Genomic DNA, 24,232 nt, shown 5'->3' on the forward strand with positions numbered 1-24,232 from the left:
TGTGTGTGTGTGTGTGTGTGTGTGTGTGTGTGTGTGTGTGTGTGTGTGTGTGTGTGTGTGTGTGCAGTAAATACAACATATCTAGGCAGGCAGGAAGAACGGAACGGGTCAGGCGGGCAGTTTAAACTACCGGACGTGACGTCAAAAACGACAAAAAACGTACACTCGTTGGCATGGGTTTCGGATGATAAACAAAACTTTAATGGTTAAGCCTTACCTAGACACTTTCTCTGGTTTTTTGTTTCACGTTTTGAGATGTCTAATGAAAATGTCTACGTACGCCGTCTAAATGTGCCAGCGTTGCATTTCGTTGCATGCGTACGACGACAGTGAAGCTAACCAGCGCAGCTAACTGTTCGTGGGTCGCTGCTTTGCTCTTTGTGTTTTTTACGAAATGTTCGCCAGGGTATTTCAAAATGAAGAGAAAAGTAGCCAGAATAAGACTGAGTCCTAACGAAGAGGCTCAGCTGATTCGAGAGGAACATGAGAGGAGGAGAAAGCTGCGAATACAGCAGGTAATGAACGATGATGGAGCGGCTTTTTTTTCTCCCAACGGTGTCTTGTGATATGTATCTGAAAGTTTCAGTGAGCGTGATTTATAATTGGCTTACGACATCTGTCTATATTTAACTAAGCTGATATTTCAAATCCGCTTTTTGCATTTGGCACCCGACTGACGCTGACTGTTGTGGTGCCGGTTGGGTGTCGGGGACAGGTGCGGGAGCAGGAGCGGAACATCTCGCTGCAGATCCGCAGGGAGGTGCAGCGGAGGCGGCAGAGTGAGCTGCGGAGCCTGGAGGAGCAGCTGCGGGAAGACTGGGAGAGACAGCAGCGGGACAAACTCCTCACACTGCAGAGCTTGTACCAGGAGAGTCTGCAGCTCCTCGGACAGGGGCACAGGAGCGCAAAAGAAAACGTAAGTGTCAGAACTAGGGAGGCGGCCTCCTTCTCAGCAGTCAAAAACCTCTTGATTATGTTTTACATTATGTCGTTGTAGCTACCTGGTTTGTCCATTTGTAGTTTGTGTGATTCTAGGAGTGGGATGGTTTGCTTATCTCATGTCTCTCTCTTACTAACTACCGATGATTGTTGATGTATTTACACTAACTATTTTAGTTGAACTGATCTTATTTTATCTATTGCTTGTCTAATGTTATACAGTTTATGTAACTCCCTCCTTCTATTAACTAATGTATGTCAATCTAATGTATAATGCCTAATGCCTGTTCTTTAAACTACTTGCCCAGGAACTACGGATTAAAACTAGCCTTCTTGGCTAATTCTGGCATATTTTTTTAATGTGCACGGTCCCTGTCAAATAAACTAATAAATGAAATGAAATGACACGATTCAATACCCGATACGGGGTTCAAGATTCGATACAACCATGATAAGATGTAATAAATAGAAGTTAAATGACAAAGGATGACTGTGCAGATTTCTGTTTAATTATAAGACAAACAAGACTAGGTCAAAACCTAGTATATGGCTGGACCTCGTATGGGTGTGCCACATGCCACGGCTGACCAATGGCGTAACTTCATCACTCACTCAGTCAGTCAGTCAGTCAGTGAGTGACAGACATTCGCGTTTATAGGGCTGGCCCCACTGTTGCGGTCCAGTCAAAAATCTTTCTAGCAATTGCATTGGCTTGCAAGAAACTGGATTTAAAAAAACATCTTGACGGATTTGGGTGTGCAAACTACTTGGATTTACTTTTTTCAGCACTTGGCCAGACAGCAGTGACACTGTTAATGAAGCTGTCCTGTAATGCTTAAAATTAGATAATCTAAGGCCAAATCAATGAGCACTGCTGATGCCAAAATACCACTTGAGGGCAATCTTAATGGAGGCAAGATGCAGAATTTGTGCACCATACCAGATGATGAATACCATGCCCAGGTAACCGGCATTGTAACTTGACTTTGTATTTGCTTTTTTTTTTAAACTTTCTTTGCACAAGGAACCTGACTGGGAGGCTATCGCTCAGAGAGAGGAGGAGAATCACGCCAAGGCAGAGGAGCGTTACAGAGAAGCTCTGAAGGAGCTCAAATCACAGAGGCAGAAAGACCATGAGGAGCAAAACCGGTGAGCAGCATCGCATGCATTCGCTGGATAGATGTATTACATGTTTTTAATTTCATCTGAGTGAAATGAGCATTGTGTCTATTCTTTTACTTTTTTTCATATAGTTCCATCAAGGCCAGGAAGAAGGCACTACAGGCAGAAAAGGAAAGATCGGCAAAAGTGGCCAGCCTCCCGCCTCCTCCCCCAAACCCCATTGAGGTGATTTGCCAGCTTCCCATTTTAAAAGGAGATTCAATGTTATATGAACTAGCATCCAGTAATATTAAAGTACCTTGTTTTCTCATTCTGAGTTTACCTGGCAAGCCACCTGGATTTGCATGTTCAGATTCCAAGTTACAGCAAGATTCACTCTGGCCAAGTCAAAATATCATGTACCAGGAAAAGTATAAAGTTAGTGAAGGCATAATGTTCAAAACCTTTGGCTGTGGCAGCTTCAATAAACACTAGTTGTGTAGATCCAAACATGGCATCTGTGAAAGAGTTGTTGACGATCTGCTTATCTCACAATATGGTTAGATACGTGACATGGGGTTCAGGATTCAATACAACCATGAAACAGTGTAATAAATAAAAGTTCAGTGACAGCAAAGTCTGACTGTGCAGAATTATGTTTATTTCTGAGATGCAGATCTTTGTAGTGATGACATTAGCTTGCTAGAATGTAAACAACAATTTAAAAATGTCATTACAAAGTGACAATAATATAATTTGGATGGAGAGCTTGTGAAACTGTGATGGTCAAGAGTCTCATTTGTGATTATTACAGCAGAATAACATGGAGCTAATATCATGATTCATTTTTCTGCCCCACGATACGTATTGTCACAATTTTGTATTGTGATATATTGAATTTTGATATATCATCCCATCCGTAGTTGTTGGACATGAGTGCAAATGTGTCCCCATTCTCCAGAGGTGCTGCGATGGTTGTTTCTGAATTGTTTACCAACTGAACCGCCTCACATCAAACTTCACTCCCTGAAAACAAATAGGATTCTTCTTTATGTATATTGTTGTCCATGCACAGGGAGCATCAGTTTGGCCAGATTGGATCCTGTTTGCAAAATAAAAACACGAGCCTTCAAATCCGGGCAGTTTGGTAAGTTGTGTTTAGGTGGAATCGAGGTAACGTCGCTTTTTGTCGTTCGAGCAGAACATCGAGTCCAAGAAACGACATGTGGTGAAGAAATTCGATGTGAACGCCTTCGCTGCGACGCACTACCACATGCCCGAGGCCACAGTGGACAGAGAGGCGGACACAACACAGGTAAAGCCCCGCAGTGGCTGTTGTCATTTGTCTGTCCATCCCCCTAAGTTATGTGTGTGAATTGTCCCGTAAGTGATGAACTGTTGATGCGTCCGCAGCCTGATGCCCGCGAGGGAGCAGAGCAGGAGGTCCGGAGGCTGCAGGAGCTGGGGAGGGAGGCGGAGCGGGAGAGGGAGGAGCAGCTGGAGAAGGCTCGGCTCAGAGGGAAACACGCTCTGAGGAGAGAGCAGCTCATGCAGGTACAGCACTGACACGCAATGCTCATGCTGACTTAAAGGAACACGTTTTTTTAGGGGATTGGCCTGTTGGTCAAGCTGTAAGTAATGAGAACATAGGGCTGGGCGAGAACTCAATACTATCGTTTATCGTCTTTCAGTGGAATCATATAGTGATGATATGTTGATTTTGGGATATTATGACACATAATTCTGCACTGAAAGCTAATTTTATTTAAAAACTCACTAAACATTTTTAGGAATATTAGTTGAAAATGTCAGTTTCGTTTGACATCACATGTAACATTAACGTTCGGTTCAAGGGGCTGAACATTCATTTTATTATTTGACGTGATTTTGCATACGCGAGCCATATTGTGATATAGATCGATCTAAAAAAAATCCTTTTGATTATTGTGATATTGATTTCGACCATATCGCCCAGCCCTATCATTAACCCAATACAGCCCTATCATTAACGACAACTTACTTCACACTATCCGAATTATCCTGGTGCGGTAAACTCCATCCTTCCAATGCTCCAGGCAGGGTAGAACAAAAGCAAAGCAAGGTCCCAATGGGTCCTTGAAATACTTGAAAGTTTGTGAATTTGAGAAAAAAAAATCAAGACCTTGAAAGTTTTTGAAAATAGATGTTAGTAAATAGGCTACGTTCCGCTGTCTGCATGTGTGTCTCCAGCCGTCTGTGCGTCCTTGTTTCACACGCCACCTGCCTTGAGAAGTCGAATATTCTCAGTGTTGTAACAGTAATTAACCTTGATCCGTGTCTCAAACTATGCCGTGTTGGGTCCTTGAATTTTAGGGAATTGGTCCTGGAAAGCTCTTGAAAAGTCCTTGAATTTGATGTTTAAGAAGGTGTGGGAACCCTGGCAAAGACTTTAAAAACACCCTTTGTCCCCCGGTCTGGTCTCCCTCAGGACCGTGAGCGTCTCCTGGTGGAACTGGAGCACATGCAGCAGACAGACCTGCTGAGGAGGAGACAGCAGGTCTCCCAGATGCCTCCTCAGATCTTCCAGCCTCTCTACAAGAGACAGGAAATGAGGGACGACTGCCAGAGGGAGATGGAGTTCGCCTTCGAGGACATGTACACTGGAGAGAGGAGTAAGGATTTTTTGCTTTATAGCAGTGGGGGGGCGGTTTGATTATGTAAGGTTGTAGCACTAAAACTTCTTATTTGGATACTGTTATTATTATGATAAAAATCACTATTTTGAAACCATGGGCATATCCCCTCCATGTAGTTTGTGACTTTTGAGGGCAATAGTTTTAGTTTGCTTTACTATTTATAGAAATCTTAGCAGATCCAGTTAATTTAGTTTTTCAGTTTTTTAGGTAGCATGACTTTATTTCTGTGAGGATAATGCTACTAAACAGTAGCACTGTAAAACCCTGACAAAGACATTTCACATCAAAGATTTTGAGTCCTTTCGTTGACAGATTGTCTCCCTGGTTAATATGCCAGCCAGCTGCCCATCACAACATTTTGTATGTTTGATACCAGTAGAATACCCAGAAAACAAACAATTGCAGGACACTCACTTGACTCAAATATTGATAGTACTTTATGAACTGAGCTCAATATTTTGTAGGGCTGAAAGATATTGACAAAAAATCCAGCTGCGATTATTTGACAGAATATTGCAATTGCGATCTAAACCATACATTTTTTAGAACTTTAAAAGTGTTTAAAGAAAAGAGATTTTGTTAAAAAAAACAAAAAAAACAAATGAGAACAAACTGAGTTTGAGTCTGATGAAAGGTTTTTACCAATATTTTCTTGATTCATGGACCACAAATTAACTGCAGCTCTAAAACACTTGTTATGAAATCCATTTTGGACGAAACTCGCTCTTTAGCAATTAATTGAAGCCTCTGCGATTTGGAAATTGCAGAAATTCATATTGTGATTTAATTTTGTTTTTCCCATTAGCTCAATTCAGCTCTAATCTGCTGATAGTCTCCTGTTCTATACTCTTTTTTCTTCTGCATACTATCAGCCGCACGTAGGCTGCATGTGGTTTGACCTTGCAGATATATCGAGCATGCATGAGAGTGAACGGTTCTTCTCAAACCCTCATCTCTGTCTCTGTCCCAGGGGTCAAAGGTGACCTGGTACTCCAGCTGGTGCCGGAGCCCCTGCCGGCCCCGTCCACCGGCAGCCAGGACCAAGAGCTGGACGTCACGCTGGACGAGGATGTCACACCGGCAGCAGAACACACACACCGAGACGCAGAGCAGGAAACGTCTGCACGAGGTGAACGGAGGAACCTCAGGAAAAAAAACACTTCTAATCTATCAGTTCTGTTAAAGATTGTATCAAACATTTTATATAAGTTAGTTCCTGAAAATTATACTTACATTTCTGGCATTAGAACAATAATGAGCATGTACTGTAGGTCTCGGTCTACTTTGATAAAGCTCAAACTGCATCATTTTATTTAACTGGAGAAGGATAATAGTGTAGAGAAGCCATGTTGCAGATAAAATTTTGAGTTTTTTGGAGTAATTTTGGCGTAATTGTTTTGAAACTGGTCTGTCCTGAGCAGGGATGGGACAATAACCGGTATTTCTGTATCGTGACCTTGGTATTATAAGGTTCTATCTCACCTTTTTGTCAAAACTGAGTTAGTCGCATGAACCTATTCTATGAGTACCTGTTGACATATGTGTGGTGTTATTTTTTGAAAATAATGATTTTTGAGTCTGTAATTTCTAAATCAAAAGGACCCATTTAACTCAATGGATGCTGAAAACCTTGAAGCTCAATATCTCAGAACTATCCTGAAGGCAGATAGAACCTTATAATTCTAAGCTCACTATATATTGCGTTAAAAAAACAATAACGATTGTGACACCGCCCCAAGCAATAAATTAGCATTACCATCTCCGTCAAATCCTCCTCCTAAGGTTTTCATCTTATTAATAATTATCAAGATAATGTCAGATATCGAGATAATTTTGGTCCAAGCTAATCGTACTGTGAAACTTTCATATCGGCACAGGCCCAATCTCCAGCAAGAGCTGCACTGAATATTTGTTCTCTTGGTTGCAGCGGAGCCGTCCAGACCGGCTCCCAGACGGGCGCTGAGGAAACTCCTGGACCGCATCAGGAGCCAGAGGGACCAGCGGAGTCTCCACAGCGGCCGCGTCCCCGCAGCCGATCCCCCGACCGCCGATCCCCCCCCGCCAGCCGCCGCCGATCAGATCCCAGAGCGAGACACGACCATCGACACCGGCTCTCTGACCAGCGAGGAGAGAGACGCGCCGCTCCCTGAGCCCCGGTCCCCACCAGGCGAGTCACTTACTGTCAGTAGCAGTGCTACGATCCAACAAGGCAACAGTAAACATGTCGTCCCGCACGAGTGATGCAGTCCCCGTCTGGGCCGGTCAGTAACCAATATGTCAACATTTTGACCTGTAACAGTAAACAACCAATTAGTGTTTGAAAATGCCGAAACGCAGCGGTGAGATGCATCATGCTTCGTTAAAATCTGACCAGCGGTGTCTGAGATATTGTGGGAGAATACTATTTCCTGTTTTGTGTTCCTGATTACATCCCTGGTTAAGGAGGTTCCCATTTTTGTTTGCTTTGAGATAATGAACATGTTTTTCTTTTGTTGAATCCAATCAGCCTTGGAGACGACGGAGGAAAGCATGGTGGCAGGTACTCTGCTTCTCCCTGATGTACTCGCCAACAGGATCCAAGAGTTTGAGGAGGAGCGAAAGAAAAGGGTACGTGCTGATTCCTGTTCACAAGACTGTTCCTTTTTTGTGACAGGCACAGAAAAGATATCAGTTCTGGCTTGTATTTGCACTGGAGAATGAATAAAAAAAAAATCTGCAAGTGGCAGAAAGTTGCTAGAAAGTCAAAGCTTCTTAAATGAATATACATGTCAAGGGCTGCAACTAACGATTATTTTCATTGTCGAATAATCTGTTGATTATTTTCTCGATTAATCGATTAGTTGTTTGGTCTATAAAATGTCAGAAAATGGTGAAAAATGTTGATCAGTGTTTCCCAAAGCCCAAGATGACGTCCTCAAATGTCTTGTTTTGTCCACAACCCAAAGATATTCAGTTTACTGTCATAGAGGAGTAAAGAAACCAGAAAATATTCACATTTAAGAAGCTGGAATCAGAGAATTTTGACTTATTTTTCTTAAAAAATTACTCAAACCGATTAATCGATTATCAAAATAGTTGGCGAGTAATTTAATAGTTGACAACTAATCGATTAATCGTTGCAGCTCTCAATACATCTCTTTCTTTTATTACTATTGAAAACAAAATGTTGACTTGTTGGATTTCAGCATTTAGACATCTCCACTCATTCTGTATTAATCCAGCGTTTATCATTTTCAAGGATCTAAACCTTCAGAGCCTGGTTCCATGTTATCCCATGCACTTAATTTGTTCTTTGTGATTGGTCAGAGTTAATGGATGCAGGTGTCACTCATTAGTTGATTGGTCCAGCTGCTGTATAAAGCAGGCGTGTGTATAGGCAGGTTGATATGTTTTTTGTGGGCAAACAGTAGCATGTTAATTTGGGAATTCCAGTTTGTTTCACCTTGCTCACCTTGCGCACAAACAGATTTTTTGTGGAATAAAACAAATCTTTTACTGCACAGACCATGGCCAGACACCCATTTTGGGGGCCGACAGGTTGTGAAGGTTTTAAAAGAATTTTAGTACAAGAGAAAGAGAAGCTGAGGCATCATCTGACAGTGCCAAGCAGCGTTGAGCCAGATGGGCAAAGTGTTGAAGAAGCTGCTGAGGAGGAGGACAGTTCACCTGCCATGTGCACCAGGAGTAACTACAGGCACGGGGGACAATTTGTTTTTGCATAATGCTTACCAGTCATTCTTTGTTTTAACTTGCTCTTTTCTTTTTACAAATATTTGTTTTTTCTCACAATGTATTTTAGGAATGGCCAGCAGCACAATATCTCCAACAGTGACAGTGTCTCCAAGTGTATTTGCATTTAGCAAAGTGACACAGGCGCTTTTGTTGCATTTAGGAAGAGGAGGTGCAGACTGAGAAGTAGCTGCAGGAACCGGAGCTGATGTCAGACAGTCATCATCATTTAAACTTGGGTATAAGGTCTACCGTGAGGCTAAGATGAAAGTTGGGTTTATAAGGGTTAGAGTATGAAGTATGAAGAGTTTTGGCTTTGCAGCTTTGCAGCTATTGACTGTTTACCTGTATTGTCTTCTTGTGCAGGAAGAGGAGCTTGAGAGGGAAAAGGAGCAGCAGGTTGCTTTGCTCCAGGAGTTGGAGGAGCAGAAGGCCCGGCTGGAGCAGATGCTGCAGGAGGCCCAGCAGGAGAGAGAGAACCTGACGGCCGCTGTGACCCAGGAAGTCCCTGTCCGCCAACCAGAGGTCCCGGTCCACGACCGGGAAGTCGCCTCTGCCACCCCTGGTCTAGACACTGAGGTAGGGCCTCAGACTCAAAACTCCTCAAGTTTTATTCTATAGCTCTTTATCACATGCATGTCTCAAAAGGACTTCACAGAAAATGAGCTTAACTAGATCTAACAGATCAACAATCAACCATAGAGCACAATGATACAGGAAAAAAAATCAGGAAAATTTGTTAGTAAAATATTAAAAGCCACCTCTGTAAAACATTGATTTAACTCTCTAACTCTCTTTAGCTCTTCTAGCTAATTGGGGTGTAAGTGATTTTGGGGTTCACTGCCAAGAATTGATGAGGAAAATTCACGTCTGAAATAGCTGATGGTGTTTTTTTGTTGTCAGTATCAAATTTTGTGCAGTATTCCTGTGAAAGCCCAATGTTGACTGACAAGATAACCTATTTTTGTGTGTGCTCAGTGTACTAAACTTATTTCAGTTAGTGTTGTCATGGTTACCTCAAACTAACTTTTGACTCTCTGCAGCCGGTGTTTCCTGCAGGTGAAGATACCAGACGGATTAGAGAATACCAGCAGCGGCTGCTGGAACAAAACAGGTGAGTTACAAGCTGCCATCAGCCATCTGCACTGGATTTATCATGCAGAGGCTGCATTACAGAACAAAATCCCTTGCGTTTATCTTTGACATTTAGGATTGGATAATATTATTTTGCTATTACAGAAGCAAGTCCTAAACTCATGGTCGTATCCAATCTTATCTCTCATCTCCCATCTCAACTTCACTTATGAAATCCTAACTATTTACTAAAATTCAACAGTTATCTGACATCGAATTCAAGTTAGAATGCACGTAGGAGAAGTTTATTTGCTTTTTCAACTTATAATGGACATTACCATTATGGCAATACTTGAGTAAACCATGATCCCTTGACTAGTGCTTTAGTGTAGAACTGAACATTTGTTTTACTATCAATTTAACTGTTGGATTCAGCTGACCACATGTTTTTTTTTTTTTATATTAGGCTCCACAAGAGGTCGGTGGAAGTGGCCCGCCAGCGCCTGGAGGAATACCAGCGCGCTCTTCGAATCCGTCACAACATGACCGCCACATCGATGCTTCCCCCCGCTGTGCCTGCAGGTCTCCTTCACCCTCCTCTGCACCGTACTGAGGGTGCTGCACCCATATCGCCTCCTCTGCAGCTCCCCACTGGCTCTGCAGTGTCAGCATATAATATCCCCGGCACTCATGCTAAACCCCGAGCCCCTGTGGAAATCCCTATAAGAGAGGCACCCATTTTGGCTCCACCTCTCCCTCTCCCTGGTTTGGGTGTTTACTCCAGGTCGCTGCCGGTTCAACTTGAATCTTCAGACAGAACCGGGGACCAGAGAGCAGGTGTCCCTGTCCGGCTGGCTGATGACATGATGGAGAGAGTGACGGAGCATCTTCCTGAGAGACTGAGACCCTCCTCACTCACCTTGGACCCGCTGAACCACAGACCGGTCACAACCCTCCACCCGCCCGCTAACGTCCCACTCCGGCCAGGCTCCGACTCCATCCAAGCCATGAGCCCGAACATCACAGATGGACCACCTCCGCTCCCAGGCCGGGCCTCGCTGAAGCCTGGGACTTTCCTGCGTGAGTCCTCCCAGTCGGGGGCGCCGGACATGGAGAGGCAGAGGCGAGAGCTGCAGGAGGTCCAGAGGCGGGTGCTGCAGCAGAGGGAGGAGATGGAACGGCAGCAAGAAGAGGAGAGGCGGAGACGGGAGGAGGAGAGGCAGAGATGGGAGGAGGAGAGACGGAGACGGGAGGAGGAGAGAAGGTGGAGACAGGAGGATGAGGAGAGACGGAGACAGGAGGAGGAGAGAAGGTGGAGACAGGAGGAGGAGGAGAGAAGGCGGAGACAGGAGGAGGAGGAGAGACAGAGACAGGAGGAGGGAAGGCGGAGACAGGAGGAGGAGGAGAGACGGAAACAGGAGAGGCTGAGACAGGAGGAGGAGAAGAGACGGAGACAGGAGGAGGAGAGATGGAGACAGGAGGAGGAGAGAAGGCGGAGACGGGAGGAGGAGGAGGAGGAGGAGAGGTGGAGACAGGAGGAGAGGCTGAGACAGGAGGAGGAGAGGGACCAGATGAGGAGGCAGAGGGAGGCGCTGCAGGCTCTGATCAGCGCTGATGCACAAGTGAGTGACGGGACAATAACTTAAACTTTTTGACAAACTTTTTCAAGTGATGTTGAACTTTGGCAGTATCTTTGGTTGTGTAGCTTCCTGGACATGATATAACCCCCAAATCAGTGACTCTTATTTTATCTGTTGCTCCAGTAGAGGATATTGGAGATTTTTATTTTTTGTTTTTCATTCACTGCCATTATATGGCGAAATGAGTCTCAAAATCACACTTCTAGCACATAAACGAACGCAAAAAAAGCAGATTCTGACAATATATAAGAATTGAATTGTGGGTAAGTGGCTTTCTTTGTTTAAACCTTTCTGTTTTGAATAGTGGACAGTGAACATTACCAGTAATTGTAAATGAAGTGTCACTGAGCAAGACGCCGAATCTCCACCGGAGCGCTGTTCTGTAGTAGCTGCACTCTGAAACAAGTGAAAAGAGACCTTTCCTTCGGGGGAATCAATAAAATATCAAACAACTTTTTCAGTGTCTCTTTGTGTTTCGTTCTCCACAGCCTGCTGCAGAGGCCGACAGTGAAGTGTTGGTTTCAGAGGACATTGGTGAGACTCGCCTCCAGCTGCTGGCCTCCCTGCTGAGGGCCATAGAGGAGTCTAACGGAGGAACTTTATCACACCTGGAGGAACATCAGGACCAAGACGGCACCGCACACCAAGAGCCGTCCACCAGTGGTAAGACCGGTTACTGATGACATTAGATTTCAAACTTTTTTTTTTTTCCATATTTTGAGACTGAACTCCCAAATTAATTCTGGTGGGACTACTGTTTTCCATTTTTTTTTTTTTTTTTTTTATTTTTTTTCCCTGCTATCATAAGTTTTACTGGTCTCTTATTCTACTTCTACAATAAATAGGTCTGGGTGATATGGTTGAACTCAATATCAGGTGTGATATTAGGTGCGATGTGAAACAAAACTGAAATTTTCAAATAAAATTCCAACCATACCTCATTTTGTCACAGCTTTTAAATAAAATGTGCTTGTTATCATCAGTTTAGACAGCAGAATTGTCACAAAAAAGACGATAAACGATAATATTATGTATGTGTGTTAATTATTTTTCACATTTCAGAACAGTAAAGACATCAAAACTATGAAATGGAATTATGCAGTGACCAAAAAAGTGTTAAACAAATCAGAACTCTTATATTTTAGATTCTTCAAAGCAGCCGCCCTTTGCCTTGATGGAAGGGTAAAGGCTTTGGAAAGAAATTCATGCATAGGATCAACTCTACTATTTATTATTTGTCTAAGAAACAAATTTAAGCGTAAGCCTTTAAGAGAATGGAAAATCAGTACATTCAATCAGGTGGGTCCAAACTTTTGATTGGTAGTGTATTTCATTGAAATCATACAGTAAATTATTTGTTCTTCAGATCCCCCCGCCCACCAGAGTGACACTCCAGCTGGTCCCGCCCCTCCGTCCCTCCTGCCCCCAGGCCTCCACCTCCCTCCTCGGGTGCCGAAGCCCCCGGTGAGCCGGGTCAGGCTGGGCGTCATGGAGATGATGACCGAACAACACGAGCTCAGCGCCATCCAGGAGGTGGAGACACCGGTCAACGCCAGTCTGGTCACAGGTCAGGAAGAAATGGACAATAAACACCATTATTTACTGTGTGTGTGTGTGTGTGCGCTTTGGTGATGCAGGTAAATATAACACAGCTGAGAGATTGATAACCAGCTGGCTCCAAACAAAGAGTTAAGTTGGCAGTGTATTTCATTTTTTATAATTCATAGATTGCTGTACACAATTATGATTATCAGCCTGGTTGGAATACGTCTTTGACCAATCATATCACTTGAGTCGAAGGAAGGCACACCCAGCGAGGTGCAGACATGAGGCTTTTGTTTGGTAATACTTTAGAGCTGCAATGATTGATCGATTAGTTGTCAACTATTAATTTAATCGCCAACTATTTTGATAATCGGTTTGAGTAATTTTGTTTTAAGAAAAATAAGTCAAAATTCTCTGATTCCAGCTTCTTAAATGTGAATATTTTCTGGTTTCTTTACTCCTCTATGACAGTAAACTGAATATCTTTGGGTTGTGGACAAAACAAGACATTTGAGGACGTCATCTTGGGCTTTGGGAAACACTGATCCACATTTTTCACCATTTTCTGACATTTTATAGACCAAACAACTAATCGATTAATTGAGAAAATAATCGACAGATTAACCGACAATGAAAATAATCGTTAGTTGCAGCCCTATAATACTTCCACTCATAAAGAAAATTGTTCAAGTCTCACAATCTTCTTTTTCTTTTTAGTTTTGTGCTCTATGATGAAGGCCATGTAGCCGAAAACGTTTGGGATCAATAAAGCACAAAATTAAAAGAAGAGTGTGCGACTTGAACAATTTTCTTTACGGTCAGATTGCTCAGCCAAAACTACTTGTTGTATTGTGTTTATAGCATTCGCTCTATAATATAGATGCTGTGTACAGGCCATTTGTATGAAATTTGAATGCAGTTTAGAGACTTATTTTAAAGTTTTATATGATTTTAACTTCAAGTGCCATTCTTATCATTTTTTTTTTTTTTTTTTTTTTTTTAACCAGATTCCAAAACTACAGCTAAAGCTTCATATGGAGGTAATTCTGTATGTTCTCTTGTCTGCAGGCCCGGAGGAGAGTGTGAAGCTGCTGCCACACGCTGCAGCCTGGGATCCACAGGAGGAGTCGGAGTCCTCTGTGGCGTCTGACAGGCTCCTGCACTCCCCCTCTCTGTCCAGTGGAGGGCAGCGGTCTGCTGGCAGAGCGACCGGCTCGGGACGATCCAGCGAACCGTCCTGGAGAGAGAGACTGCTGACGGGGGCGGGAAGCTCCCCCTCAGAATCCCCAGAGCCTGGTGTGTAGAGGGAGGAGGGATGTGATGAAGAACACAAACAAGGGGGGGAGGAAAACGATATTTTCCAATAAGAAATGAATAGGAGTTGCATGTCCAATAACATAAAACAATGAAAATGATCAGAATACAGTATACTGAAATGTGATGAGGGTAGAGGAGTATAAATGTAGTGTGATGTGTATATTCTGCTGTCCACAGTAGGGCTGCGACTAACAATTATTTTTTTGGTTAATCATATAGCCTATAAAATGTGAAAAATAATGACAAATGCCCATCACAAGTTCCCAGAGTCCAAAGTGATTCTTAAAATGTCTTAGTCTGAACAGCAGTATTTATTTTATAATGATATGAAACGGAGCAAAGCTATTTAATCTTAACCAAGCTGTAACAAGCAAATGTTTGATCTAATCGATTTAGTCATTTATCAAGTAAAAATACCAGTTATGAAAATGATGATCAATTAATTTTCTGTCTGTCAACTAATTGACTAATCGATTAATCAACTCATCGTTTCAACACTAGTCCAGAGTATGTTTTGCATTGTATGTGCTGTGAAACTTGCCAATGCGTCTGCACCAGTGTCAACAAGGCAAATTCCTGTATTTTTAAAGTAGCTGGTGATTTTTAAATTGATTCTGTTTTGGTATATCAGTTGGCTTGTAATGGAGACATTTCCACTCAAAACGTTATGTTCCAGACTCAGTCCTGCGGATCCTCTCTCCTCCCTCCTCTGACTCTGGGAGAGGAGACGACTACTCCGGTCCCGCCGTCGCCAGCTGCAGATCCCCCACAGAGGTAAGAAGACCAACTGGAGACTAACAAAACTGATAGTCTGGCTGTGTTTCCTTCCCTTGGAACAACTCCTCTACCTTCTCATAGGCTTTTGCAGCAGAGGTTGATGGGGGAGAGTTAGGAGGAAAGAAAGGATGTTAGACGATACACAATGAAAGAGCGTGTAGCTCCAGAGGAGACAAAAGTTTCTCCCATCTTTGTTTTCATATTGCAACTTGGTAACTTTGTAGCTAACAGTTGATGAGGAAAAATACTTGTTCACAATCACTAATTTCTAATGACTGGGTGGTTGGCATGATAGGCGTCTCCAAACTGTGTTAAGACATAGATGGGTGACATTGGCTTTCATTGTGTATTGGCACAGCCTTGTTTTCTATGTTTACTGTTTTTATTTATTTTTTTCCCTCTGAGGTTCACCATGTTGTGGATCAATGATGAAAACTAGCCAAATCTGAGGGTTTGGGCACCATCTGCCTCACATCCCCATGATTATGCTTGAGAAGCCTTTTTTTATTTTTGTGTGTCTTTGTGTGTGCACGTGTGTGTCTGTGTTGTGTGTGTGTCTGTGTTGTGTAGGTCTGAGTGTGTATCTTGGTGTAAATGGAGATGGGTGTCTGTCTGTGCACTGAGCGATGATGTAAACTTACTGTACCTGAAATGTGTTTACTTGAATACATTTCATGATGGTTTCTACACTTGAACTGAGCTCAGTGTGTTTGTGTGCATGTAATAATTCAAATAAACTTTTATATAGCACTTAAAAGCAGATGGACAGAGTGCTTTACCAAAAGGCAACAGTATCACAGTAATGATAAAAGCCATGAAAGAAACAAAGTGTGAAGAACAGGGCAACAGAATAATAAAATGGGTAAAAACCTAATCAAAGTCTCTCTGTAAAAATGTGTTAAGAAGAAATTTAAGATGAAATGTATTTTTCTAGCCTATGTTTCTCATTCAGGGCGTTCTGAAGCCTAAGATATTTCAGACGGCAGAGACCGAACACCTTTTTGAGTCTTGAGCCTAGACTTCAGGTTGGTCAGGATGGTTTTGCCTGCGAGTCTCAAACTGCACTCTGCCTCATGAGGTTATAAGATCTGACATGTAGCTAGGAGCCAGACGTAGCTGAGAAAATAAAACGGTTAAGTCTTCAAATCGTGTGTCTTGGTGTGAGTGTGCAGTCCATCTGTGCATGATCAAGAGTGTCAGAGTATGTGTGTCCCTTTTCTATGTGCGCCCACGACCAGAGCCTCCTATGTTTTTTTTCCCCCTAACACATTTGTGTGTGTGTGTGTGTCAGTCTGCACACAGGCCACCTGATCCTGACTGCCTCTCCTCCACCATCTCCACTGGCAGCTACATCACCACCGATCCTGAGCAAAACTCCTCCCACACAGGTGAGGGGCAGCAGGAATGGGGGGCGGGGGGGGCAGGGGGGGGCTGTGTCTGTTTCGACTGTATGGCTTTTTGTGAATCATTGGATCCTGTAGAAACTAGCACTTGGAAACCATAAAAGAAACATCTGACAGACTACCTGAACTAATTTGCCTTCCCAACCAGGCTGGAACAGTGAAGTATCTAAACCACCTTACCAACATGACTTGAGTTGGCTGGCTGCTTAAATATCACATTGGAAAAGTCTCATTTTATATAGTCTGATTTTTCAAATCTGCTTTCAGATTTGAGCAGTGCATTAACGTAGGGCCTGATGGAATATGTTGCAATTCTGAACAGAACAATGTCTCCAGACCTAACATTTACCATTGTAATTATGAATCTGTGGTTTGAGTCTGTCTATTTTGTTTTGCGGCACCTTGAGCTTCCCAAATTTCAATATGCTGCAAGGCAATATCTTCAATATTTTTGGGCTTTTTGCCTTTTTATTGCGACAGATACAGTAGAGATAGACAGGAAAGATTAAGGGGGGGGGGGGGGGGGGTGACGACATGTGCACATCGCGTTTACCACCAGGACGCCCCGTCAATCTTAAAAGAAAGTGGACTCACAGCCTATGTACCCCACAAGATCTTAATCATGCTTCTAACTCCAGTATTTGCCTAAATCTGTTTCTCCTCCCACTGTTTCTCTCCTTCCCCTCTCCGCAGTAGATAACTCCCCTCCCCTCACCAGGCTCTGTGTGGAACGAGGAGCAGGAGGAGGAGGCTCACCACCAGACGCCTCCTCTCCATCCAGTCAAAGCTCCTGCAGTAAAGACGGGTCGGCTGCAGCTCCTCCTAGTCCAGCTGTAGACTCTCTGTTTCACGACAGCAGCATCCAACGCATCATAGACAAATACACCAGGGAGCTGAACATCTCCCTCCACACAGCTGGGAATACCACAGGTGGAGGAACACGCTGACCTTTTGATCCACTTGACAGCTGCGGTCTTAATGTTTATTTTAACTTATTTTACTCTATTTTAATATTTTATTTCTTTTTATTTATTGTGCTCAATTTCACTGTATTCTTTCATTTTAGAGGTTCTTTTCTATTTTTTTTTAAGTCCTTTTTAAACTCTTTTTCTTGTTGTAAAGCACTCTGTTTTGGAAAGTGCTATATATGAATAAAGCTTATTATTCTGTACAGTATCATGTCATACAGTCTGTACTTATTTCCAGCGTCCTCTGCAGACGGAGAAGTCTCTTACCTGGAGGAGCCGAGCTGCTCGGTGTCCCAGCAGTCGTGGGTCGGAGTCCCAGAGAGGAGAGACGAGGAGCAGAGACCTGCAGACTGTCAGCCGCTCCCCTCTGACACAGAAACTGGAGCACAGAGCCACGGCCTGGTGGGTGCTTTCTGCCTGTGTATCCATACGTTATTATTGTTATGTATTTGTACTGTTTATTAGGGCTGGGTATCAGCACTCATCTCTCCATTCGATTTTGAGTATCGATTCAGTTAGGGGTACTTCAGTTACAATACCAGTACTGGTTAGATATGAAAGAAATTCTCAGAATTAATGCTGTGAACTGCACAGGAAACCCTCTATATAATATGGTGTATTACTAAAAAGTTTAATGTTTAACATTGACAACTGGAAAATAATGTTTTGTGAAAATCTACACGCATCCACTGAAAAACAGCATAGATGAAAAGATTGATCTCTGGATTTTAAGAATCGATATTGGATTGTCCAAATGGAAATGTCAATTAATTGGAAAATCAATATTTTTACCAAGCCCGACTGTCTCTGTAAGTTGTAATATTTGCAAGTTGTTGGGTTTTTATTTGGGTTTTTTTGTTTTTTTTTAGACTAATAATATCAGTGATATCAATGGCAGTTGGTCATATATGCATAAAATCTTCCTTCGTGTTTTTATTTATTTTCCTTTGTGTTGCTTTTAATGGATCTTTGTTGTTGGTTTTTGTTATCTGTTTTTATGCACTTATTATTCACTCTGTTGCATTTTGAGACTTGTAATGGGAAGTGCATTACAAATAAAATGTATCGTTATTATTATACCTAGCCTTTACTTGATGGAGTCATGTTTTTTTTCCCTCCAGGAATGGGACAATACAGTGAACCAGATCCTGGAGCGTTTCTCAGACCGGGTCTCCTCATTGGCTCAGGACCAAGACCAGGACTCTTTCAGACCTTTGATCGGCCAGCTGGCGGACGAGTCATCCTGCCTGGATCCGGACCGGAGGGACTCGTCCGTGGCTCAACTGATCGGTCAACCGTCGGCTCATTCCTCCATGATCGCTCAGCTCCCGGGTCAGTCGGTTTCGCTGAGCTCGGATCAAGGCGGATGGGATTCCACTCTGAGTCGTATGATCGGCCGCCTCTCGCACCGGTCGAGCGGCCGCTGGCAGAGCGGCGGGCAGGACTTCTACGCCGGCCGGCTGATCGGTCGGATGGACCTGGAGCCGTCGTCCGTCTGGCTGGATGAAGCGCAGGAGGAGAGCCGGATGAGACCGCTGCTGGGGGAGCTGGACGAGTCTGCTGGCCACAGGAGTGGGAGCTCAGGTACAGGAGGGCTGTGTGGCTTTGCTCAGACCTATGGAAAGTTCTTACCTTCTGAGTCGCTTCTCTTTTGTTTTTTTGTAAATATTGTCAAAGAATTTATTTTACAACATGTATGACATGTTTTAAATACCTGCCTACATGTTTTCTTTGCTATTTTTTCTACAACAGAAAAAGCATAAATATAGGCACATAAGAATTGTTTAACTTGCATTATTTAAGAGTCTATACTTTTGGGGAAAAGATAGAGGGGGGGTGGGGGACCCAGAAAAATAAAATAGTAGCGTCTCTTATACCCACCTGAAGGATAGAAAACACCAGTAACTATCATTTGTAGTTCCTATTCTCCAATTCTATTTAGCAGGTAAAATGGTGACGGTGGCTGAGTTTTGGGATCAACCAGCCACTGTGGTGGGAAGTCAGTTTCCTGCCCTGCCTTCCTGGTAAAAGATTATAGGGGAGGAATATCTTTTTTTTTTTTTTTTTTTTGTCTGTTGGTGATGAATAAACTTAATTTGAAATTTAAAGGGATAAGCTCTGAGACAATATAACATTCCCTGTGTTACCGGTCTATGGCAACTCTGTGTGTCAATTAGCTAAAGTGCTCTGATTGTCCATAAACCGATTGCGCTCAAATATTAAGAGTCCTAAGACCCTGGAATTTTGTTCCAAGTGTGAGGAAGTGTGCGAGTGTCGTGGTTTTTTTTTGGGTTTTTTTTTTCCTCTCTAAATCGACTCGTCTGCTGTGTGTAGGTGAAAGAACCAGTGTGGATCTCTGCGGCTCTGCCCAGGCCGGTGTGCCGTCGGACCCGGCATCGTCTCCTGAAGCCCGGTCTCACAGCAGCTCCGTCCCTGGGCTGAATCCACAGGACCAGATCCTGCAAACCAGCTCCGGTCTGCCAGAGGCGGGACCAGAGACGAGTGAAGGTGAGTCACTGAGAGTTACAGTGAAGTCAAAAATGACCCGAGAACTGAAGGTGCCAGAGTGTTTTTAAGTTAATGTCAATCAACCCTATCTGTAGTTTCAGTTTACAGTTCAAAGCAAGAAAAATGTAGTTTATGGATGTCATCACGTAGCAAAAACAGAGTGTGCTATTGAACTGTGGTAGAACAAAGTTGGTAGAACTTTTGGTGTTGTATCATATCCAGGAAGCTACACAACCAGCTATCGAAGTTCAACATCACATAAATAGTTTTTGAACTGGAGCGATGAGTGAGCAAACGTCAACTATCTATCTTTATTTATGTATTTATTCATTTATTTATGTATTTATTTATTTAATTTTTGAAAATGATACCTGGTTTGGTTTTTAAATGTGTGCCATATTAATGCCTTCCACCTTCCCCTCAGTGTTTCCAGCCTCGGACTCGTTCCACCCTCTCCTGGCTGAAGTCACCCACAACGAGACGGTCGACGCCTCCATGACCTTTCACCTGCCCGTACAGGAGGCGCCTAGCTCTCCTGAGGGAAGCGGCCAGTCGCCTGGCGGGGAGCGCGGTCTCTCTCCGCGCTCTGAGGAAGAGTCCGAAACGCACGCCGAGCCTTCGGTCGAGTCGGAGCCCTCGCCGGAGCGTTTCAGAGCGGAGGAGCCGTCCTCTGCCTCCGCCTTACAGGAGTCCTTCTGCCAGCTCGCCACCTCCCAGTGCCAACCACAGGAATCTGTCCTCATGGTGTCTGCCCAGGAGGCGGAGCTAGCAACTCTCAGCCTATCAGGTCTAACCCTGTGTGATGCTCCGCCTGCCCTCGACCTGCCGCCACCGGAGGGAGGGGACGCAGAAGAGAAGAGTGTTTCGGATCGGCCTGGGCGCTCCGGCCCAGTCAGCGACCTGGGAGCTGGAGAGCCAAACACTCAGCAGGGTTCAAACCTGAGGAACGCTGCTCCTGTCTGGGATAAAATAATGGTATGTTCTCCCCCTCTTTTTGTCCCCCATGATGACATCAGGCGGACTCTAGATGGGTCTCTGTCTGCCACATTCAATATCTCAGATACCACTAATTTGATTTTGTCAAAACTTGGGAAGGTGATGCACTTTCAATTTCTAATTTATATTGACTCTCCCAAAGAAGTGAACTACATCGTTCGTGTGTCAAGCGCCACAGATCAGATTTTGATGAATCTTGGGGAAATAATGCCTCTCAACAATGCGTGTTGGTATTTTTTTCAAAATTATAATGATTGCCCAAAGGGTGGTGCTACAGTTGCAGGTGAAATCTAGGTGACAAATATGTCATTGATTGGTCGAGGAGTACATCATTTGTGGGGGATGAGATGTTTTACTCTTTGTTTTTTTAACCTTGTATGTTGCCTTGCAGCTAAGTACTTCTTTGTTTTTATGTTTTGTTTGGAAAGAGTAGAAAAATGTGGATCAACGTATTTATTACAAGGACTGCCATTCTGTCTGGTTTGGAATAGAAGGGTTTGAGTGCTGTGATGCCATTGGCTGAGTTGTGTAGTTGACGTCTCTTCCTGCCTGTCAGGACACGGCCGGTGAGAAGGGGATCCTGGAGCAGTCGGAGATAACGCTGCTGAGCCTGACAGACTCCACCCTGCAGGACCAGGAGGAAACCATCATCGAGGAAGAGGAATGTCCAGATGAGACGAGGGAGGAAGGCGAGAAGGCAGAGGTGATTATCCAGTGACCCTACCTGTTTTGAATTGTCCAAAATGAGTGTCCTATAGGTGTTTTCAACTTGGACTGTTGAAGAATTTACTAAATTCTACATTTTTGTTTGTTATAATAATTCCAAAAGGTTTATTAAACATGCACGGTTAAACAAGCTGGTGGCAAGTTCTTTTGTTCTCCAAGTCAGATGAGAATAGCTAAGTTTTTTTTTTTTTATAGTGAGAAACACACTGGGAGGGAGAAACATGCATTCAAGCATTCTTGAATATTGACATGTCATTGAACTGATAAGGAGCAGGCACAAAGATTTAGTAAATGCATAAAAAGTTACACAGCAGCAAAATGTGTGAATACAGGCAAAGGAATGAAAGATAACATGTAGGAGTGGATAATGTAGAATGCAGAGTGAAAATGCAGACTGAAACTGCTAATTAAAACAGACATGGGAATTTCTCTCAAACTGACCACGACTGTTGTTTCTAGGAGTTGGAGTCCACATTGTTACCGGAGGAAACTCCTGTGGCTTTAAAAGAGGAGAGCACCCAAACACATGCAGGTAAAATCATGACAGTTGACACTGAAGTCTGATTGTATTTAATTGAGAAATAATGAGTTATGTTAGGTTGAATGTGTTTTCTTTAGCTAATTTGGAGTGCCATATGGGTGAGATTTGCTTAATTTGGGAAAATTCATTTCTGATTCATTCCAGTGATGTAATCAGGAACAGCTGGCAGGAGAACTGCAATATCCCATGAAAAATTAATGGGAATTGTATCTCCAAAATCTGAAATCCTTTATAAAAAACAAACCAATCATGTCACTTTTCTGTAAACTCGTCGCATCTGATTCTCCCTGTCTTTGCCTCCCCTTATATCCAGCGACCCTTCTGCAGTTTGAGTGGGGTCCCAGCGGAGGTCTGCAGGAAGCCTTCCAGCAGAAGCGCAGCGCTCTGCTCCAGAGATCGTCCCGCAGGGTGGAGCAATTCAAGACCAATAGAGCTGCAGGCAAGACCCAACCTGAGGTCCAGGGCCCATCTGAGGCCCAACGACAGTCTAAAGCTGAGGAACCTCGGCCCATCAGCTGTAAAGCCAAGACCAAGTCAGAACCTCAGCTGAAGGCTAATGCCAAGCCGAAGAGAGAGCAGGCTGAGGACCAAACCACTGAGGCGGCACGCTTCGTCACCACAGGAAGCTCCAAGCAGAAGAAGACCCAACTTCCCCCTCCAGGTAACTTAACATGCTGTTTGTTGGACACTTTGATCCAAAACGCCTTACAGTGCCATGAGCAGCTACATTTTCACTATACTCATCTATTGAGCTATGCAGAACCACAAGTAAGAACACATTTTATGATGAAGGTTCACACCAAAGCCCAGCAATAAATGGGGAAAATTGCTTGATCCAAGTGTGTGGAAGTTGTATCCTCTAAGATTTTATTGTACCTCAAGCACTTTAGCAAAGTCAAGCTTTGTGATTGGCAGACATGCAACTAAACTTTGAGCAGTGATCTTCAAATCAAGAAATTCAGGTCTGGAAAAGTGTCTGTAATCCACCAGTCACTGTGGCTGATGGAGTACAGGTATTAAACCAGCTACTGCAACAATCAGAGTCCATCTTAAGCCCGGTCTTCCCCTCTGTTTCCCCTCAGTGAGTGACACCAGGCTGAAGAAGGTGGGCGAGGTGAGGCTCTTTACACCTGAGCAGAGGAAGCGGGACGTTTCTGAGATGCACCAGAGAACCCAGAGGTACCGCTGGAACATTAATTCACTTCTGCTACCCAAAGACGGTGTAGTGGTCAGAATATCCTGCCTGTACTACCATACATTGGTACAAGTATGGACACATGGCAGTCCAACTGCTTTACAACACTTAACTGTCCGTGTCTCCAGTGATTCTCCTTTGTCCTGTTAATCAGACTTTGCACCTGGAATAGTTCTATAAGCAACCCATGTAAACACCTTAATTGGAATATTTATCTTATTTAGAATAAGACCAATAGTTGGATTATTGCTGTCCATGTAAACAGTCGGTGTTTGTTGCTCACGTCTCTCTGCAGGTTGTATGAGCAGCTGGAGGAGGTGAAGCAGCAGAAGGAGAGGAGGAGCAGGCAGGAGGCGAACGCCAACAACAGACTGAAGGCCAAGGAGTTCCACAAGGTAAAACACTTGGAATGGGAGTCAGAAAATGTGTTTTGTGGTTAGTTTTTTTTTTACTTAATGAAACTGTTCTTATTAAGGAGCAGGAGACAGTGGATTACCTTGTAATTCTTTAAGTCAATTCTGTTGAGTTTGAGTTGATAAACAAGAATCTCTACAATCTCTTTGCAGAAAACCTTACAGAAGCTTCGAGCCAAGCAGACTCATCAGTGATCAACTTTAAATTAATGTATCTTGTCTTTTTACCAGTTTTGTAAATTTAAGTTCAAAATTGTAATGTATTTGCAATAAAGCATATTTAAGTTATTTGAAGTTGGTCTGTTTTTGCACTACGGTTTTATATTGGAGACTGGATCTTTGGAGCAGCAGAATCACAACTTCCAGGGCACAAAAGTAACACTTAAAGACAAGAAATTAATTTACAAGTTGAACAAGTCTTTATTAAGCAAAGATACTCTATAAAAAAAAATGACAGTGAATACTGTGTTGCTTTCAGATGAGTAAATCATTTATTAGACAAAAACATTCATGATAGTCATTTATTGATGTACAAAAGTGTGAGATTAGCTTTACTGTCTGTCTAGCCTGACACCCTGGAGGCAGCACAGTCTTTGACGGCACTGAGTTTGGTTATTAAGAAAAACAAAGGCACAACCACACACGTTTCATAATAAAGGATAAGCGAGGTCAGTTGAATCAGATT

At 43.3% G+C, this 24,232-nt stretch overlaps 1 protein-coding gene across 1 annotated transcript; it reads left to right on the forward strand.

Annotated features, from left to right (window-relative positions):
- Positions 1-259: 259 nt before the first annotated feature.
- cep295 (centrosomal protein 295) lies at positions 260-23,827 on the forward strand. Its single transcript, XM_071540393.1, has 31 exons — positions 260-515; positions 716-916; positions 1,964-2,088; positions 2,193-2,286; positions 3,242-3,355; positions 3,454-3,594; positions 4,508-4,691; positions 5,686-5,844; positions 6,643-6,882; positions 7,222-7,322; positions 8,811-9,023; positions 9,488-9,558; positions 9,985-10,182; positions 10,303-10,737; positions 10,864-11,140; positions 11,647-11,821; positions 12,525-12,725; positions 13,772-13,999; positions 14,697-14,794; positions 16,089-16,185; positions 16,894-17,130; positions 17,407-17,570; positions 18,290-18,752; positions 19,503-19,676; positions 20,101-20,651; positions 21,229-21,375; positions 21,858-21,930; positions 22,253-22,600; positions 23,022-23,118; positions 23,430-23,529; positions 23,701-23,827. Exons 1-31 carry the CDS (start codon positions 315-317, stop codon positions 23,740-23,742), a joined length of 5,949 nt encoding a protein of 1,982 aa, XP_071396494.1. The 5' UTR covers positions 260-314; the 3' UTR covers positions 23,743-23,827.
- The last annotated feature ends 405 nt before the right edge of the window (positions 23,828-24,232 follow it).

Source organism: Centroberyx affinis, unplaced genomic scaffold (genome assembly GCF_046629955.1).
Source record: "Centroberyx affinis isolate AG114_WGS23_722 - 3 ecotype Tasmania unplaced genomic scaffold, CSIRO-AGI_Caff_v1 ptg003627l_1, whole genome shotgun sequence".
In the NCBI taxonomy this organism is placed as follows: domain Eukaryota; kingdom Metazoa; phylum Chordata; class Actinopteri; order Beryciformes; family Berycidae; genus Centroberyx; species Centroberyx affinis.

Excerpts from the sequence above, each read along its gene's own strand:
- cep295 (XM_071540393.1), top strand. The coding sequence starts at position 315 with ATGCGTACGACGACAGTGAAGCTAACCAGCGCAGCTAACTGTTCGTGG. Across the intron at positions 6,883-7,221 it reads TGAGCCCCGGTCCCCACCAG|CCTTGGAGACGACGGAGGAA; the intron begins GCGAGTCACTTA and ends GAATCCAATCAG. Across the intron at positions 10,738-10,863 it reads CGGAGACGGGAGGAGGAGAG|ACAGGAGGAGGAGGAGAGAC; the intron begins GCAGAGATGGGA and ends GAGAAGGCGGAG.